The 18947-nt window shown below is 40.3% G+C and overlaps 1 protein-coding gene across 1 annotated transcript in view; it reads left to right on the top strand.

Annotated features, from left to right (window-relative positions):
- The window catches only part of LOC114645658 (uncharacterized), a 154232-nt gene that overhangs the window by 42126 nt on the left and 93159 nt on the right, over window positions 1-18947 (top strand). The window contains exons 8-26 of the mRNA XM_051922626.1: window positions 1470-1583; window positions 1862-1999; window positions 4883-5002; window positions 5458-5580; window positions 6285-6398; window positions 8092-8223; window positions 8444-8563; window positions 8736-8882; window positions 9302-9409; window positions 11696-11833; window positions 12754-12876; window positions 13452-13592; window positions 14057-14164; window positions 14406-14543; window positions 14775-14901; window positions 15781-15917; window positions 16513-16614; window positions 17457-17603; window positions 17965-18084. Coding sequence (XP_051778586.1) covers window positions 1470-1583; window positions 1862-1999; window positions 4883-5002; window positions 5458-5580; window positions 6285-6398; window positions 8092-8223; window positions 8444-8563; window positions 8736-8882; window positions 9302-9409; window positions 11696-11833; window positions 12754-12876; window positions 13452-13592; window positions 14057-14164; window positions 14406-14543; window positions 14775-14901; window positions 15781-15917; window positions 16513-16614; window positions 17457-17603; window positions 17965-18084 — 2397 coding nt within the window. The remainder of the gene's footprint in view (window positions 1-1469; window positions 1584-1861; window positions 2000-4882; window positions 5003-5457; window positions 5581-6284; window positions 6399-8091; window positions 8224-8443; window positions 8564-8735; window positions 8883-9301; window positions 9410-11695; window positions 11834-12753; window positions 12877-13451; window positions 13593-14056; window positions 14165-14405; window positions 14544-14774; window positions 14902-15780; window positions 15918-16512; window positions 16615-17456; window positions 17604-17964; window positions 18085-18947) is intronic.

Here is an 18947-nt window from a genome sequence, read left to right as displayed (position 1 = left end):
GTGCCTTCTTTGTGTAGTGTGTTTCTGCTACAACAAACATACTTTGTATTCTGGTATCTTTGGGATGAAAAAACATTTCTAGAAGTGATTTTAATATGACCACTAAGAAAATGGCAAGAATGGAATTTTAGACTTCAGAAAAATACAATTTGGAAAAGGAGGGAGATGAAGAAAATGGCAAATTCCTATTCCTAAAAGATCAAATCCAAAATGCTATACAAAAGTTGTGGTAAAACTAAAGGTCCGCACACTAGCTTGTTTCTCTTTCCCCTAACTATCAGTAATGTATCAAGTTTATTTTAAAATTACTCCAGTGCTTGGATACACACTGCTGGGTGCCAGCATTTTATAGAGGCAGATTGTGATGACTTGGTACATCATGTGATCTTCGCCTCACGTGACCAGCAACAGGCATACCTACTGCAAACAACATGGCTGGCCAGGTCAAATCTCCACCAATTCAAGGTAAAAAAAAAGTCATCTGGAAAGGCAGATGAGTTAAAACAGTAAAACAAATATAAATAAAAAAATGAGAAGGACATGTGCAAAAATATTAAAAATTAACTACATTTAATTCTAAATGTGTTTATAGTTTCTTTGATTTTCTTTGTAATGAACCTCCGCCATTCATTCAGTCAATCACTTTGCTTTTTACACAATAAAAACAACTCACCCTTCCAGGTTGCAGTAACATTCTAGCCTTCAGGTTGCCGGTCATCATTTTGGTCATCAGAATATTGCAGGGGCTGCGGACAATTTGTTGGTACCTGAATAGACAGAGCACCTGGTCCATACTGAAAGACCTGAGGTCCCCGAATGAAACTGGGATGGTATGGATACCTGGAGCAGCTTCTTTCCATCATGCATGGACAAGGATCTTCTAATCTCTACATTAGGATGCTTTGTTTGTTATTTATTCATATAAACCAAGCAAGGTAAGGCTGACCATGCCAGCCATCATTATATCTCAGAGACTTATTTGACACATTTCCCTTTGAAGATCCCAATGACCAAAGAAGAATAAGGGGTCATAAACAATAATGAGAAGGAAATAAGAAAAATCATTCAGTCAGATGACAAGTTTACTGGCACTAAATCCCGTTTCCCAAGACCACTTCTCAAAGCCACAGAAACAGAATGCAGCCACCTTGTGATGAGAGCAGCTGGTGAAGTCACAGTTTATTAAGACCAATGGCAGCAAGTTTCCAGTGCTTCATTTCCTGTTGGTTACATGTGACTTGACCAGAATTGTTTGGCCTGCTTCATTGTTTTAAATGATATTTAAAGGCCAGGATTAGAGTTGAGGATTTAATCAAAATACCTTCAGCACAATCTCATTAATCATTTAGCAAGCACATGAGATGTCGCTCTGAAAAGTGTGAAGCTAAGCTTTATAAGGAAGATGTTCACTTGGTCCAAGATGCCAATGTTTTATCGATAGACCTCTGTCTGTCTGTCTCTTGCTGCAGTTACACTGAATGCCTCCAGTGACCCAAATGGCCTGCTGTGTTGTTATGGAGGAGGCAGCACCTGCCAGAACGTGGTGACCTGCACCAGCAATCAGGACTACTGCTACACATCAGGTTTGTGGACATGCTGACATTGTGTGTAAAGAGATGTTAACTATAAAGAACTTCTTGTGTTTCTGTTTTTTAATTTATTTTTATGTTATATTTGAAAAATCAGTTTAGACTAAATTTTAGTGAAGGCAGTTCATGTTTATGTGGCTGCCGTTTGGCTTGTCTTATGATGTAATGCCTTTCTTTATGTATGTTTCATTTTTAGTCATCCTGCCTTGAGTATTTTTAACCCTTTATTGATTGCTCAGATATGAAACACAATTCTTAATGTTTCTTATCAGATGGCATCTCAAGCTCTTACCAGGGATGCGCTTCACAAAGTGTATGTGACAATCCAGCTGGTGCTTCAGCCTTACTTCAACTTTATTATCTTGGCACAACGATCAGCTGTTGTCAAGGAAATTTCTGCAACAGACTCTGTAAGTACACCCAGGTCACCACGTGCCTTTGACAATAGTGAACGGAATTGGCCAAGCATTCATACTGCAGACATTTCTTATATGACAATCACAGATAGACAGAATGAACTTTATTTGCGCACAGGGAGAAATTTTAGCTTTTTACAGAAGTTCCTTAAATAAATTAATGCATAACTAAGTAGACAAACAAAAATATATACACAACAGAATATCTTAAAAGAAAGAAAATTAAAAAGGATAAACACTTCTGATTTGACAGTCCCAGTAACAATAAGGTACTATACTGGCATATTGCTATTGGTATAAAGGATCCCCAGTTGTGTTTCTTGATATACTTCTGTTGAATGATGCATTAGTTGAAAGTCCCCAGTGTTATTGTGTCATAGAGAGGATGTGCAGTATTGTTCATAACGGCACTCAGTTTTGATTTTAATCCTCACCTTTGCTACTCCCTTCGGGGTCCAGAGTGTGTCCTTTTAATTAACTTGTTGATTCGGTAGTCCTATGTTACCAGCCCAGCACAACACATTGGCATTCACAGAGTTGTAGAAGATATGAAGGATGTCATTAGCCAGGAACGCAGTCTCCTAAGGAAAAAGAGTCTACTCTGAGACCAGTCCAAACTGCCATTATTGTGAACCCCCAACTACTTGTTTCAGTGCACAACCTTCACATTCACTCCCTCAATAGTGACAGGACACAGAGGCCCTTTGGTGTGACAATAGTCATAGATAATATATTAATAAAAATATTATATAATATTGGAGACACAAGGACACAAGCGTCATTGAAGTGTGAAAGGCAGAGCAATGAGGAGCTCTGTGCGCTACTGAGGCAAAACATCTCAGTCAGAGGAAAAACATGGGACTTGAGCCTAAGAACAAATGAAAAGATTTTTTTGCTCTAAGTTGTTTTATAATACAAACTCCTATTACTTTAAAAAATGTTTTGGTTTGAAATCCAGAATTGTGTACGTTATGGGTTTTTGTGTCATGACACACAAATTTCTAGAGTCACATGATAGCAATGGAATGCATTGCTAGGCCCAAAGTGGCTGCTGACACCTTGACATATAAACAAAATGGCAGCAATCATGATGATGACCAAAAATATAACCAAGTCACAAACTTTGTATTGAATAACAAAATAAATCAAAATAATTATAATAATCCCAACAATAATAATAAATGCACAAAGAATCATTACACACTGAAAGTGAAGGTAATAGGTAACAATCCTGCTGGAAAATGACTGAAGATGTTGGAGAAAATCTAACCCTACACTTACACCACCACTGAATTGTTAATTAATAACTCAATTAATGGACGGCACATCTGCTGAAGCTTTTCTCTGCCATCACACTGGAGTGTCACAGGAAACCTTCTAACCCTACTTGGGTTATGACAGAAGACAAGGCTGGAAATGTCTTTATGGACCCCATACTGTAGCTGTTGTGGTTCCTGACACAAAATCTCAAATAAACTAAAAACCTGAACTGGGCCTACTAAGCAGGCATCACTTTCAAGCAGCCTAGTCCCAAAATCTAATGACAGGCTTTCAGCCTACACATCACCAAAATGGGATTTTAAAGTCACAAAATATAAACATTTCCAGAAAACAGGAGTATGGACCATAAACTTCTTGTCTCACGTCAAACAAAAACAGAGTTTCTTTAAATTAGCATGTAGTGAAAAGTCAAGCAAAATGACACCTTTTATTGGCTAACTAAGATTACAGTATGCATGCTTTTGAGGCAACTCAGGCCCCTTCTTCATGCAAGACGTAATAGATTATTAGACCAAAACCAGTACCTTAAACCAGAGCCAGGGGTCAACCCAAAGAGAATTGAGAATCAAATCAGAAACTAAGAAATCAAAGCCAGGAATGCAAACCCGAAGATTCTCATTCATCGGTCACTTTGGCTTAACTACTGCTGGGGATGGCCAGTACCCTGACGGCATAATAAGGTGGCCCTGCCTCCTCAAGCTCCACATACATAAGACAGGACAAAAAAGCAAAGATATAATCTCAATATAATACAACATTGAAAAATAATAACTAAATTATACCATATTAATCTAATAACATTCAGTCAGGACAAAACCAGAAACTAAGCTAATAATATTTAATTATACGAATTTATAAACAAAAAATATCCAGAAGCAGAAGACAAGATGCTGGTGGAAGTGTAACTGTAACTGTAGTAACCTCGCACATTATCCCCTTGCTACTGCCCATTGTGGTAGAACATCTTGTAATGACCAGACCAGCTTGTTCATGTCTCTCATGTCTCAGTTTGGTCCTTTGAGCTGCTTGCTTACGTTTCAGGGTCCACAAAGCAATGGCTTATGGCCCTTTTGGAATTTTCTTCTGGGTGCTTGTCCAGAGTTGTTATCACTTTGTCATTCTAAATTTGGTGGACTTATTGAATGTAACTCCTGAAATGCTATTAAAGAAGAGAAAATTCGACACACACAATTCAGAGACCTACACAGATGGTTTTATAATGTACAAATACAAGTCTTTTAAAAGTTTTTTTCATTTTTATTATGAATGTCATGTTGCCTTGAGGTTGTTTTTAACTCCAAATATTTCAATGTGTTCCCTGAATGCAGATTTGTCAATTTTTCACTTCTAAACTGTTCCAGGCAGTCTTAGTGTGGGGTTTTGCTTTCTACAATTAATGGGCACCATCAGATCATGGAGGACCAAAACTGTGCTGACACACCTGTCTGTATGGAGCCACGTGTCTGTGCATCATATGAAGACATGCTAGGCATTCCTGTGTCCTCTGTTGCAGGCTTTGGACTGATTCGGCGTGGGGTGTAATGTTTAACATGTAAAATGATGAAGTACTCAAGACATTTTTCTTCTCCGTTCTAGACAAAGGTTTAATCTGCAATTTCTGCTGGACATCCTACTCTGGAGGCCAGTGTGGCAACAGCATTTCTCAGTGTGGTGGTCTGAATTCCTCATGTGCAGCAATCATTGAGTCCAACACAAGTGAGTACAGACTGACCTTTCACTCTCATTCTGTTCGTGATGGTGACTGTCCTGTGACATTCCTGGTCCAATGATGAGGACATCAGGTAACTGGCTGAAAAGACTTGTAGCTGCCAAAGGGGCTCCTACCAAATACTGAACCAAGGGTCTAAATACATTTAAAAGGAGAGATTTCAGTTTTTAATTTTTAACAAATTTACAAATCTTTCTAAAAACATGTTTCCATTTTGTCATTATGGATCATTGAGTGTAGACTGATGGGCACAAATAGCTCATTTATCAATTTCAAATAAAATCTACAACACAAGAAAGTCTGCACAAAGTGAAGGGGTCTGACTTTGCCCTGAATCCACTCTATGCACGCCTATGACGAGCCATTAGTTTTGTTCGCTCCCATGTTACCATGTGCTCTACATGTCATCTCTCTTTCTGTCTCCCTCCTCTTTTGTCTGCAGTGTTACGCTTGGGCTGCGTGGATTCAGCTGTCTGCAACACGAGCGCCTCCATTAACTACGGATATGGGAGCAACGCACAGATCACCCAATGCTGCGACTCTGACTTGTGCAACACAAAAAACAGTAAGAAAGAATACTAAAGAGTGTGGGATTACAGCGTCTGATACTGGAATTGCTTACAAGTGACAACTGGAACACCAAATCAGCAGTGCATTTCTCCCAGTCACACTCACTCACTGATATACACAAGAAGTCGCTCATTCCAAGGCTGCTTTTCAATTCCACTGAAAGGTCCAGTTGCAGGCTCTACCAAAGTTAATTAGATTCAGTTTGATAAACTGAAATTCCAGTACAGAAAGCACATTCATTGTTAAAATATACAGAAGACGTATATTTAAAAATTAGTTTGTTTGTTTGTTATCCACTATGATGGCCTCTTGTCTCTTAAACCATAAGATCCCGACTGGCTAACAATCCTGTGTCATATGAAGTGCTTCCTTAACGTATCTGCCATTTACCCCATAGTGCCACTCACACCTTCACATCATGAATGAATTTTATTTTAAAAATACTGCATGAACAAGAATGTCTACGCTCAGTGGGATGAACAGCCTGCATAGCACTTTTGAAAAAACATGTTTTCATACAGTTTGGTACAAGGGCACAACGGTGAATGAATATCTTGTCCAAAACATGTAAGAAAAATCAGATTAAAAGATTCAGAGTCTGTGGATCCTGACTAAAAATGGGCCATAACAAGAACTGAGGAAAGCACAATGACATGAGGCTCACACTGTGTTGTTCTCTAATGTTTCTTTGCTTTTTAGTTACAGATAACACGATGACAGTCGCCAATGGCTTACTGTGCTGTGCTGGGATCAATGGGACTTGTCAGCAGGTGGTGAATTGTGTGGGCATAGAGGACCACTGCTTTACTGCAGGTCAGTAGATCAGAACTAGACACCAGGACTTTAAAAGGACTTGGACTGAATCAGTTATTGAATTTGTTCTGATTATCATTTGAATGGCACAACGGGGCACTGCTGAACACTCCTCCCTAACAGATCCAGTGTCCTGGGTTCAAATTCCATGCCATGCTGGTGTTTATTTCAAGTCTGTCTGTTCTCTCTCAGGTAGAAGGTGACTTCAAATGGGCTTTGTGATGACCTGATGTCCAGTCCATTGTTGGTCCCTGCCTTGTCCTCAGTGATGCAAGGATAGCCTTGAAGTGGATTACGTAGATTTGAAAAGGGCAGATGTGACTTTTTTTCTTCAGTTCTGTTTGTTTAGTGGTTGATCATGATGAGCAAAGACAGAGTGACTTCTGCAAAGTGTCATTCATATCACTCCATTTACTCCGATGTTCATTCAGGTTGAAAAAAACAAGAACTAGTGGTAGCAAAACAGAAAACTAAAACCAACTGAAAGAATACAGTCCTCTTGGCATCAACAAATCAGAGGCTCAGTAAAGCGGGACTTGGTTTTGGAACTCTGTTTTCAGACAAGTTCAGGTCCAAATGGGACACTTCCTTCCAGGGACATCCAGGTCTCATAGTCACAGATTGGAAGGGGCAAAGTCAGTTGCCCCCACTGGGCATCTTCTCGGCATTGGTGGGTATTATGTACCTCAGATAAGCCTGAAAGGTGACCCTCTGATGTGTATGCATGAAACATTGTATTAATTTTCACATGTTCTACATGCTGTTGCTTACTGCTAATTAAAATGAAGAATTCTCGTAATAATAAGTCTGTTAAACAGGAAGGAGTTCCATTGCTTGATCATCTGATGGGGACCTCACTGAACACGAGCCCTTCATTAAAAGACAGAAAAGAGTTTGGTAATGATACCAAAGTGCGAATGAGGGCTCAGCCCAAGCCATCCTGTAAACTTTGATGATGCCAGTCACAGGGAAGACACGACTATGATAGGTGTGCAGCAGTCAGTCTACTTAGTCGCCTCCTAAATGAGATGACCCGCATCACCTACCTGGGGTCATGTTGGTACCTCTGTTAAAGATACTGACATTGCGGTCACCACACTGCAGTGCACTGCTACATAACCAAAGCTGTCTAGCAAAGGCACCGAGTTGTTCATTGGAGTGCAAGTCTTCATGGCTGATTGAGTTCACTCCTTCACTGCTTCTGTTCAGTCACCTGCTTTCAAGATCCATCATGGAACTATTTTATGCCTCTTGTGTCTTAAATTTTTCTACCAAATGAATAGCGCCATCATGATTAGAAACTGTTTCTTACATGACTCACGGGAAGTTCATTTATATAGATATATTTATATATAGATAAGGCTAGATTGTGATCTGCTTTTTCTGTTCACTTCTTGTTGGGAGGCCTGCAAATGTCAGCCATAAAAAGCCATCTTGCCCACAGTGAGGCGGTGTTGCAAACTGGGTCTACAGTCAATTGAGGTTCTTATGCCATTACTTGCATACTAAAAGTTAAATGGTGGCAACTTGTGCATATTGTTAATTTAATTGGGAGCAACAGAATTTTGTCTTTTTTTTGTGACAACCTTTGCTAAATAACTTTATTTATGCAAATGTCTTCCTACTAAAGAACTTTCTCTGGTGTTTATTTAATTACTGAAGTTAATGACTTCCTTTTGGTTATTTTTCTCAGTTGATGGATACACAACCTACCAGGGCTGCGCATCAACAAGTGTCTGTGACAATCCTGGAAGTTCAAACGCACTCAACATTACTTTTAGTTCCCAGATTACCTGCTGTCAAGGTGTCCTCTGCAATAAACCCAGTAAGTAACGAGCAGTTACTTGAATATAGTTCATAATTAATTAAAGTTCAGAAATGAGTCTAACAAAGAATTGTGGTATGCTTATAAAAAAGGCAGAATGACTTGAAATACCAACCAGACCTGTTCAGCACTAAGGTCATGTGGGCCAATAAATGGTTATCTGTCAAGTCCATCGCTGCACATCCATCTTTATGCATTGCCTTCCTCTTTTTCTTTTCAGATTCCTCTTTGCTGTGTAACTCTTGTCTCTCTCCATACTCCTGGAATCAGTGCATAAGCAGCATTACACCATGCAATTCTTCTTTTTTGGCCTGTGCGACCATGTTAAGACCTGCCTCAAGTAAGTAAAATACTTTATCTAGGTTAGGATTTGAAAATCTTAATGTCTACATCAATATGAAGGAAAATGGAATCATCACAATTGTATTTGTAGGATTTCCAAAACAGTCACTGAGCAGTGCAGAGAGGCCTTTCAAAGTCCTTAATGAGATGTTCATTCTGTCCTTCTGTAGGCTGGTATTGGTACTCACAAACAACCTTTCAGAGGTCCTGTGCAACTCCGGACATCTGTAACACAAGTGGCTCCATAAACTATGGATATGGGAGCAGCACGTGGATCTCCAAGTGCTGTAACACAGACCTGTGCAACACTGAAACGGGTAAGAATGGTGGAGAAATGTTGGAATAAAGCCATCCTTTAAACAGACGTAGGCTGTAATCATTTAATGGTAAACTTTCTCACATTTAGATGTGGGATTCTGAGCACTGAATCCAACTGAACGTTTCCAAAGGTCTTTTCAGATCATTTTTGGAAACCCCTTAGCGTCTAATTTTGTTGTGACACCATTTTGGAAGGTGACAGGCAAGATAAAGTCAAACAGATTAAGGTCAAAAGTTGAGTGTCACACAGAGACCCAAGCAAACTAAGCTCAACATGCAAATACATGCTGCAAAGGTTTGATTTTTTTAGAGCACTACCATATAAATATTTATTTTAAAAAATCCACTGTAGATGAATGCTGAATGCTTTACTTGTCCACTTAACGTTTCACCAAATGCTTCTTGATTTTACTCTCAGTCAATACATCGGCTGAACTGAATGGACTGGTGTGCTGTACAGGGATGTATGGCAACTGCCAACAGGTTCTCAGCTGTACTGGAATGCAGGATCGCTGCTTCACAGCATGTGAGTATAAAGTAGCACTTTAGGCACCACCACCAGAGACGTTGAGATATTTCACTTAAAGTAAATTATTCTCCTTCTCCTTCTCCTCCTTCTTGTGGTTGATATGCCTGATCAACCATCTCCATACAGCTCATTCCCAAACCTCCTTCTCAGTCAAGCCCTTTGACTCTATCCATTGACTCCACTTTGGTCTCCCTCATATTCTCTCCCCCTGTACTTCCGTTTCCATCACTTTTTTCCCACAAAGTCATTTTCACTCCTCATCCCAATCCCATACCACATCAACCTACTTTCCTGTACTTTCTTAGATGACTCTTCAATTTTTGTTGTACCTCTGATTGTCTCATTTGTTATTCTGTCCCTCTTTGTAACTCCTCATGTCCATCTCAACATTCTCATTTCTGCCACATCCAATTTTTTATCCTGCACTCTCTTCACTGTTCATGTCTCTTCTTTATGCAACACAGCTTGTGATAAAAACCTTACCTTTAAGCATTGCCTAAATTCTTCAATTGCATAAGACTCTTGATACCTTCTCCCAGGTGTTCCATCCTCACTGCACTCTGTGGATTATCTCTGCAACTAATTCTCCATCTTGGGCTTCAACTGATCCTAGATATTTTATTTGATCTACTCCTTACAGTAGCTTAACATCTGAATCCTGGTCAGCATTAAACATCACATATTCTGTCATCTTCCTGTTTGTCTTCAGTTATTTTTAATTCACTTGAAGTACTTTCTGTTTGTCCTTAATTGAAACATTCTGTAAGCTCCAGATACTTTCCTTTAGTGGACCATGAAGGTCCTATTCTCTCAGACTCCCTTCTTTAAAAAGGTCATCATGCTCTCTTCTGTCACAGTGTGATGGTCCAGATTGGCTCCACATACTTTGGCAGCACTTGAACCTGGGCAAGTGAGGACACAAATGATCAAGAGGTGGTACAAAATGCATTATTGCTTTTATTCCTCAAGCAAAATTCAAACAAAGTGCAACTGTGTAGTGTGGTCAATAGGTAATTCATAAAAGTAGGTGCTTTTAAGTCAGTTTAAAATTAATGTGATAAATAATCAAGGTAATAAAAACCAAAATAAAACCATGAAGTCATCAGGTCCTTTCATTCATCACCTCCTCAAGCCAAATGCATCTTCTCCACTTCATCTCCCCAGCTCACCCTGCAGACCACTCAGCCAGTGGAGACGCCAGTAGCTATGATTCCAACTTCTGGCTTCTGTCCTGGCTGCCCCTCTTGCCATCTGCCAAACCACTCAGAACTGGCTGTCCTTCTGTCTTCCACCATGCCTGCCTTGGTGTCTACAGGATCCCTGGAAGGGACAACTTCATTGTACTCCAATCCTCCACAATTATCAGCGGAGGACGATGTATCGCTGGAGTGCTGATGGTTCACTCCTCTGCGGGGCTACCAACCACTCTGCCTCCCCTCCATCACACTGGCTCAAATGCCCCAATGCTGCATTATTTCTCTCACAGCTTTCACTCTTCATTCTGATCTTTTTTGATTTCATCCTCCTGTTTCCTGCTCAGGCTTCTTGACACACTTTTCAAAGGATGCAGGCTTGCTGGCACTGATTAAAACCTCCAGAGAGCTACGGAGGCAATCAACTGAACTGCGTGTTGCACTTGAATACACTCTCAGCCAATCACCCCAATTCACATCCTGGAGTTGCTCCGCCAGGCTATCACAAATACCAACACCCCTCATAAGCCTGAGCACATATTTACTTATACAGTATAAGATGGCACTATCGCAATGGTACCTGCTATACCACAGGGAACTGTGTGCTGCCACCTTAACGTCTTCAGCTCTATTAAGACATTTCCTGGCCATCCTTAACTTTACCACCTCAAAGAACTGTGCCATTCACAGCTTTTCAGTACGGATCAAGTACTGTCGCAAGTTGACGTGCAGGTTTGTTGGCCTCCTGTCTGACCTTTGTGAGCTCCTTCTATCTCGGTTGCTAATGTTGGTGCCACTCTCAGCCCCGTGTTGCTGTTAAACTCTCTCAGTCACTTGTGCAGAATGTGCTATGCTCTCCTGTTAAACAATAGATAGATAGATAGATAGATAGATAGATAGATAGATAGATAGATAGATAGATAGATAGATAGATAGATAGATAGATAGATAGATAGATAGATAGATAGATAGATAGATAGATAGATAGATAGATAGATAGATAGATAGATAGATAGATAGATACTTTATTAATCCCAATGGGAAATTCACAATTTGCATGCTTGTTGAATATCTTTGCTTGAATTTACAGATAATGGATGGAATAATTACTACCAGGGATGTATTTCAAACAACCTCTGTGAGAACTCAACAAATGCAAATCTCATCATACCAATTTTTGGTGTTTCACAGATCAATTGCTGCCAGGGGAGCTTGTGCAATAAACCAAGTAAGTAAAATGTATACAACTCAGAAGAATGATATCAGGTAGCCATGTTGATTTGTGTATTGATAACCATTTACAAACTGGGCTTGAATAGCTCCAACATAAGCTTTGTGCAGTAGAGGGACGGATGACTCCAAAGAGCAGTGCAGACACAGATGCAAACCACCCTGAATGGGAGCAATGACTCCACCACCATTGTTAATTGTCTGCTCATTGGGAAATGCTTCTTAGAAATGAGTAGGCAAGTGAACATGTTGCACAAGTTGTGTCTCCCCTTTAGCAGTCAGTGTTGTACACCTATGGATAAGAATAATGGAGCAAATTCTATGGAACAGGGGGAATTAAAAAGACTAGGCAAGGGAAACAAGCATTTTATGGTATTCTGTGAGCAATTGCTGCCATGCTGATGAGTTAAGCAGGCTATCCTTCAGACAGTGGTATTTTTAAATCATTTTCTGCCTCTCACATTCTGGCAGAACAACATGTAAGAAAAGCACCAAAGAAATGAACTCAAGCCTTTTATAATAGAAAAAGGTAAAGTCACCCATGCCATCTGTTTTCACCAAAGCAGGATGTATGTGGCCTACAATCGTGTTATAATTTATCTCTTATTAGAGCAGATGGATATTAGCACCAGTGTCCTAAGTACGAATCCCAGATGTGCAGCGTCTGCTGCTTTTCCCCATGTCTGTGGGGCTTTGTCTTTGTGCTCCAGTTCCCTCTCACACCCCAAAGACCTGTAGGTTAGGTGAACTGGTGGCTCTGCATTGGTCCTGCATTGGTGTGTGTGTGAGTGGGCCTCATTGTGCACTGGCACCTTGCTCTGGCCCAGGGTCCACCTCACACTCAATGCTGCTGAAATAGAATTGGATTATGGGATTTTCAGGCTCTTACATTATGTTAATATTCTTTTGTTTTTTCAGATAACACCATAATTTGCAATAACTGTTTCTCTCCATATTCTTGGATGCCCTGCACTAACAGTTTCAGTACCTGCAGTCCAGTGGGGTCATCATGTGGCTCAGTTCTGTCATCACAATCAAACTGTAAGTATTGTGACATTCCAATTGGGACTCATCTTTAGGCACATCTCGTTGCTGTAGTCATGTAGTCCTACGCTCATCAGATGAGCTGTGTCCTGCTCCTCATGGTGGACACCACACCAAGTACAGGGAGCTGTTGCTCCCTTCATCCGCCATTGACCCAAAGCGCTCCTATACTCTGAACTTCTTTGTCACCACATTTGTGATATATGACATTTAGACTTACACTTCCTATTTAACATGTAAAAAATACTCCCATGAAGATGAACTGGACAGCAGCTGACTGGCTGTCATCAGGTCATCAGGTTTAGTGGCTCAGAATCAATTTAGACAAAGAAGTTTCACCCAAAAGCAACTTGAATGAATAAGTGAAATGATTATAACTAATATATAATAACTCTCAAACGTGAAAAACTTTTTTCTGACTGCCTAAATGTAAAAAGTAAGGGCAAAACCTCTGATATCCAGCAAAATTTCTGTGCAGCTCCACGTATACCCAGATTTTGGATATCCATTGATGTCATATGAACCAAAAAATACTATTTGACCCGAAGGTCTCGGCTCTTTTTGTTTTACAGATGGATTTACCCAGTCGTCATTCAGTTTTGGCTGTGTAATATCACAGAACTGCAACATGAGCGGCTCCATTAACTACGGACTTGGGACATTCTCTTGGATTTCTCAGTGTTGCACCTCAGATCTTTGTAACACCCAGCAAGGTAAGAATAATTATGTAGGGACAGGGGGACATAAAGTCTTTCTGACCATTCAGAGAAGAGAAAATCACACATTAGATCACATCAGTGAGGGAAACCTTAACTCTAGAGTCAAAGCCATCAAGGACATGGAGCTGCCACCCCATGATGATGCAGAAGAGCACCAGAGGGCTGGAACCTCGTTGTTCCACTACAAACACTGTTTGTTAATCCTTGTCGGTGGATGACAGTACATGGTGCCCAGACTGTGGTACCCCATTTAAAGTGGAGGACAGAGAGAACTGGTCAGAAGTCTTCAATCTCATGTTCACATGTAGGGATGAGCAGAGCTCTATGTCAGTTATGAGTTGTCCACTTCCTCCCAGTCGTTTGGTTTATCACAGTTGTCTTCTGTTTCCTTACTATATGCCTTTTTATTTTAACTCTCTGATGACAAAATACCTTCTTTTTTTTTTGTTTTTTTTTAGTTAACGTATCCAGTGGGCCAAATGGATTAGTGTGCTGTGTTGGAAACAGCGGGGCATGTCAGAGCACGATAAACTGCACTGACATCCAAGACCACTGCTTCATTGCAGGTACAGGAGGGGCGCCTTTCAGTTATGGTGTTAAGCCACGTCAGTTTGCCTGTGTGATGAATTGGCCTTTTACTCCAAGTTGTTATGTTGTAGACTCAAAATTAATCCGTAAAGGCCTGTGCTGTCCTGAATTGGCACCGTTTACCATACAGTATTAGTTTTATTTACATGCTTGTACATGTTGATAAGTTGACTAAGATTTTCACATTGTATTGGCACTTAATTTTGAAATAAAACACAGACGATGGAGTCAATGCATACTATGGATGTTCTTCAAGAAGTGTCTGTGACAGCCCTGGCAATTACAGCTCCATCCTGCACATCTCTTTCGACTCAACTTACATGTCGTGCTGTCAAGGCAACCTCTGCAACAAGCCCAGTGAGTAAAGACGTAAAAAATGTATCTGACACGCGTTGGTTTTATGTAGCGCCTGTCAATCATAATGTGATGGCCATCTAGTCATGTGACTCACTTAGAGGAGGTTGGGTGGGCTTGTGCGTTTAAGCCTGCTCTTACAGTCACTCAGACTCAACAGATCATGGAAGGCCATCACAACAACAGGCACAGTTTCACATGACCAAATATTTCAGCTTGTTTGTTTCCCTTCAGCTCACCTGCTGACTTGTAAAGGCTGTTCTGCGTATTCCTTGGACACGTGTCAAAATACATCAAATGTCTGCAGTTCTCAATGGAGTCAGTGTGCAACGGTGGTAATTTCAAGCTACAACATCTGTGAGTACCACTGCTCTTTAACTCTTATAAAATATCAATTTACTGGCACAAGTCCAGAGTCCTGAGTGACAATGACAGTCTGAACTCTCCCCCTCTGTATATGGAGTTCTCTCCTTGTCTATGGATATTTTTTCAAGGTACTCCTGCTGCCTTCCACACCCACAATGGAACAATGTAAAGTTGATTTCCATTCAATCCGGAGCATCTGAGTGCCTCATGCAGTGGGTTAAGGGTAGTTAGGGCCCATCTTGTGGCTCTTTCTTTTGGGAGAGTGTCCCACTTCCGGTGATCCTAAACAGACAAATGAATTAATATTCACTGTATTAGGTACCTACTTACACCATAAGGAGAAGTGTGCCTTAAGTAATGTAAGAGGCATCGTGTCATCTTCTAACCCACTAAATCCAGAACAGGGTCAGAGTGAGGACTGTGACCAATCCCAGCTATCATAGGGCGCAAGGTAGGAACAAATCCAGGACAGGGTGCCCCATGGGTATCTTAGAACAGGTTCAGATCCCAACAGTGTCCACCAAGACAGGCAGAAATATGAATGGGCAGGCGGAGCTTTAACATGAACAATTCTGCTTCATCTTTGGCTGGTGCCAGAAATAAAGAGAGAGCAACTGACCAGCAAAATGGGCAATGTTGGGTAGAGGTGCAGAGTTGAAATGTTTCCAAATTTGATTTCTATACAAATGTTAAAAACTGTGTAGAAGAGTTACTGCTCTCTTCTTTCTATGTGTTACTGTCTCTCTCCACAGCTGAGTCCATTCTCTGTTTGCAATGTGAGCTGAATGCACTTACTTCGTTTTACAGTTAGACATTGTCTGTTCAGCTGGTCTGTTGTTTATGTTTGTTCCTTGCTTTTATGCCTTTTAGACAGTGGATATCAAAATTACCCAGTTCAGAAGTATTGTGCACCTCCAAGTAGCTGCAACATTAGCATCTCCTATGTTGACAACATTTGGACAAAGTCCTGGAGCTCAAAGTGCTGCAACTCAGATCTGTGTGACAGTAACGGTAAAATAATTGAACTCTTCATTTGATTGTTTTCTTGTCCTTGAACCCTGCTGGTTAATTGTGTAACGTGTGTACTGGAAATATTAGGTAGCATTGAATAACTGAGAGAAACATAAACATGAAAATGTTATATTGCTAAATTTTACCTGTTGTTGAAATGTGTATCAGGATTTAAGGTATTCATCTTTCAATTAGTAAATTGGTTATTTTCACAGATGGTCCAGTTTAATAACATAAATAATATATGAAAACCTCAACTTTTACAGTGTGTCAGCCGAAATATCATAAATCATGAAATTAGAGCCATGACCCAGGTTGAGATATTCAGCACATTTCCATTATTTTAGAGTGCAGAACTTGCTGAAAATGAACGCATCCTGTTAATGCTATCAGGGGGATTGGTGACTCTAAATTGTCTCCAGTGTTTGTGGTCTTGTCCAGTTAATGAGTGGAGGAACAGTTGCCAAATTGGAGCCGACAGGAGAGTGTTGGTTCAGAAACCACAGATTGAAGATAGAAAATTGTTCAAATTCCTTTTTAAAAGAAAACAATCCTAATTCTTCTAATGTCTACATTTTCATTGCTTTTCCTTTAGTAAACATTGTGCCAAGTGGGCTGCTGTGTTGTTCAGGTAATGACGCGTCCTGCCAAAGCACAGTGTCCTGCACGATAGACCAAGACTTCTGCTTCACACTGGGTAAGAAAAAAAGTGAAGTGAAACCAAATGCGCCACATGATTATACTCGGCTTTTAACTTTTTACAGTTTTGACCGATGCCAGCCAATGCAATCCACGGCTGACTCAAGTTCAAAAAGTTCAAACTCACCTCAAACAGTTAAGACAGAGCAGATAAATAAGCCACGCTCCTTATTGACCAAACACTGTTGGGCTGAGCCATCAACATGCCACCCATAAGTCCCAGACTTTTCTCCTCTACATCACTTTGTAGGGAGTGTGGTGATTTCTGTTTTAGTTCCTTCATTATCTGTTTTCTGACTTGGATGGTTTGGAGACTTTGTCTCCTCTGTTGTACTCCTCTTCTCTCTAATTCTTTCTCAGTTCAAGGTGGTTCCAGTGTACAGTAAGCTTCTTATTTCAAATGTATGTAATTTCACTCCATCATGCAGTCCACACAATATTTTCCTGCATTTCAATTTAAAAGTGTTCATTTTTATTTTGTCTACATTTTTTTCCAGGGTTGGCATGGCCTGTCCATCATTAACCCAGGATGTTTGACCTTCTTTGTAGACAACTCTTAGTTTAATTCAGCTTTGGATTGAACCCATCATACCTTTCTATTAATGAGATGGGCTACTGTGTCCGGCTTTATTAGCACCAATGCAAAGGGGTCTACCATTAAATTGATTGCGGACAATCAGATGACAACCTTATTAATAAGTTGAGGAGAACAGAAATAAATGAATCCTTAGAGCTGAGAATAAAAGCCTAAAGTCAGCACAATAGATTGCTTTTCACCATATTTGTTTAATTAGATGTTGGTATAGTTTTAACTTTTGACCTTTTATTTTTTATGTAAAGATGCTGGATATAATGTATATCAGGGATGTGCTTCCCAAAGAGTCTGTGAGAATCCTGGGAATGCTGCCACTTATTTTCAGAACATGGTGCCTGTGTCTTCTGGTTCCCAGCTTAATTGCTGTCAAGGTCTCTATTGTAACAAGCCAAGTAAGTCATTTACTGAAAGATCCTAAAAATCCATATGTTTGGAGTTCTGCTTAAAAAGTCAGAATTCATTTACATTTGTTAGATATTATTGTAACTCATGAAAAGAGATGAATGCAGAGACTTGCCTTGTTTAAATGAAGTGAGTTAACCTTTTGTGTACTGGAAGGCCTGATTGATGCAATGGCTTTCATGAATTGAATGGAGACCTCTACCCTCATCAGTTGAATTGTAATACGGTTTTAGAAGAAGCATTTTTTGGACTGATTGCCTATTAATCTTTAAGACTCTTCTTAAATTCAGCCCTTGTCCAGATTAGACTTGGGCTTTGTTCTCCATTGATTCCTATTATTACCTTTTACAGACTCAACCTTCATTTGTCAGTCTTGCTTGGCAAGTTCATGGGATTCGTGTGGAAGTAGATACATCGCCTGCGACTCTCACTCATCAGCTTGTGCAACAGTTTTGGAGTCCAACTACGTATGTGAGTATGAGTGGGTTTTGTACGACAGCATTTCTTGTTTGGGTTCTTTTGACTGTTTTAGTATTTTATTAATGATACACATACTGTATATTGTGGTGTACTGACATATACTATTTACATATGCAATATATATATATATAATAAACTGCTCAAAAAAAATTAAAGGAACACTTGGAAAACACATCAGATCTTAATGGAAAAAAAAAAATCCTGCTGGATATCTATACTGATATGGACTGGTAATGCATTAGGAATGAAAGGATGCCACATCATTTGATGGAAATGAAAATTACCAACCTAAAGAGGGCTGAATTCAAAGACACCCTGAAAATCAAAGTGAAAAAATGATGCGGCAGGCTAGTCCATTTTGACGAATTTTCATTGCAGCAACTCAGAATCGTACTCGGTAGTTTGTATGGCCCCCACATGCTTGTATGCATGCCTGACAACATCGGGACATGCTAATAATGAGACGATGAATGGTGTCCTGGCGGATCTCCTCCCAGTTCTGGACCAGGGCATCCCTGAGCTGCTGGACAGTCTGAGGTGCAACCTGGAGGCATCGGATGGACCGAAACATAATGTCCCAGAGGTGTTCTATTGGATTTAGGTCAGGTGAGCATGGGGGCCAGTCAATGGTATCAATTCCTTCATCCTCCAGGAACTGTCTGCATACTCTCTCCACATGAGGCCAGGCATTGTCATTCACCAGGAGGAACCCAGGACCCACTGCACCATCATAGGGTCTGACAATGGGTGCAAGGATTTCATGGATATGCCTCCATGGATATGCCTCCCTAGACCATCACTGACCCCCACCAAATCGGTCATGCTGAATGATGTTACAGGCAGCATAATGTTCT

This window comes from Erpetoichthys calabaricus, chromosome 2 (assembly GCF_900747795.2).
Source record: "Erpetoichthys calabaricus chromosome 2, fErpCal1.3, whole genome shotgun sequence".
Classification (NCBI taxonomy): Eukaryota; Metazoa; Chordata; class Cladistia; order Polypteriformes; family Polypteridae; genus Erpetoichthys; species Erpetoichthys calabaricus.
Note: the sequence above shows the minus strand (reverse complement) of the source record. Positions and strands in the feature narration are given on the sequence as shown.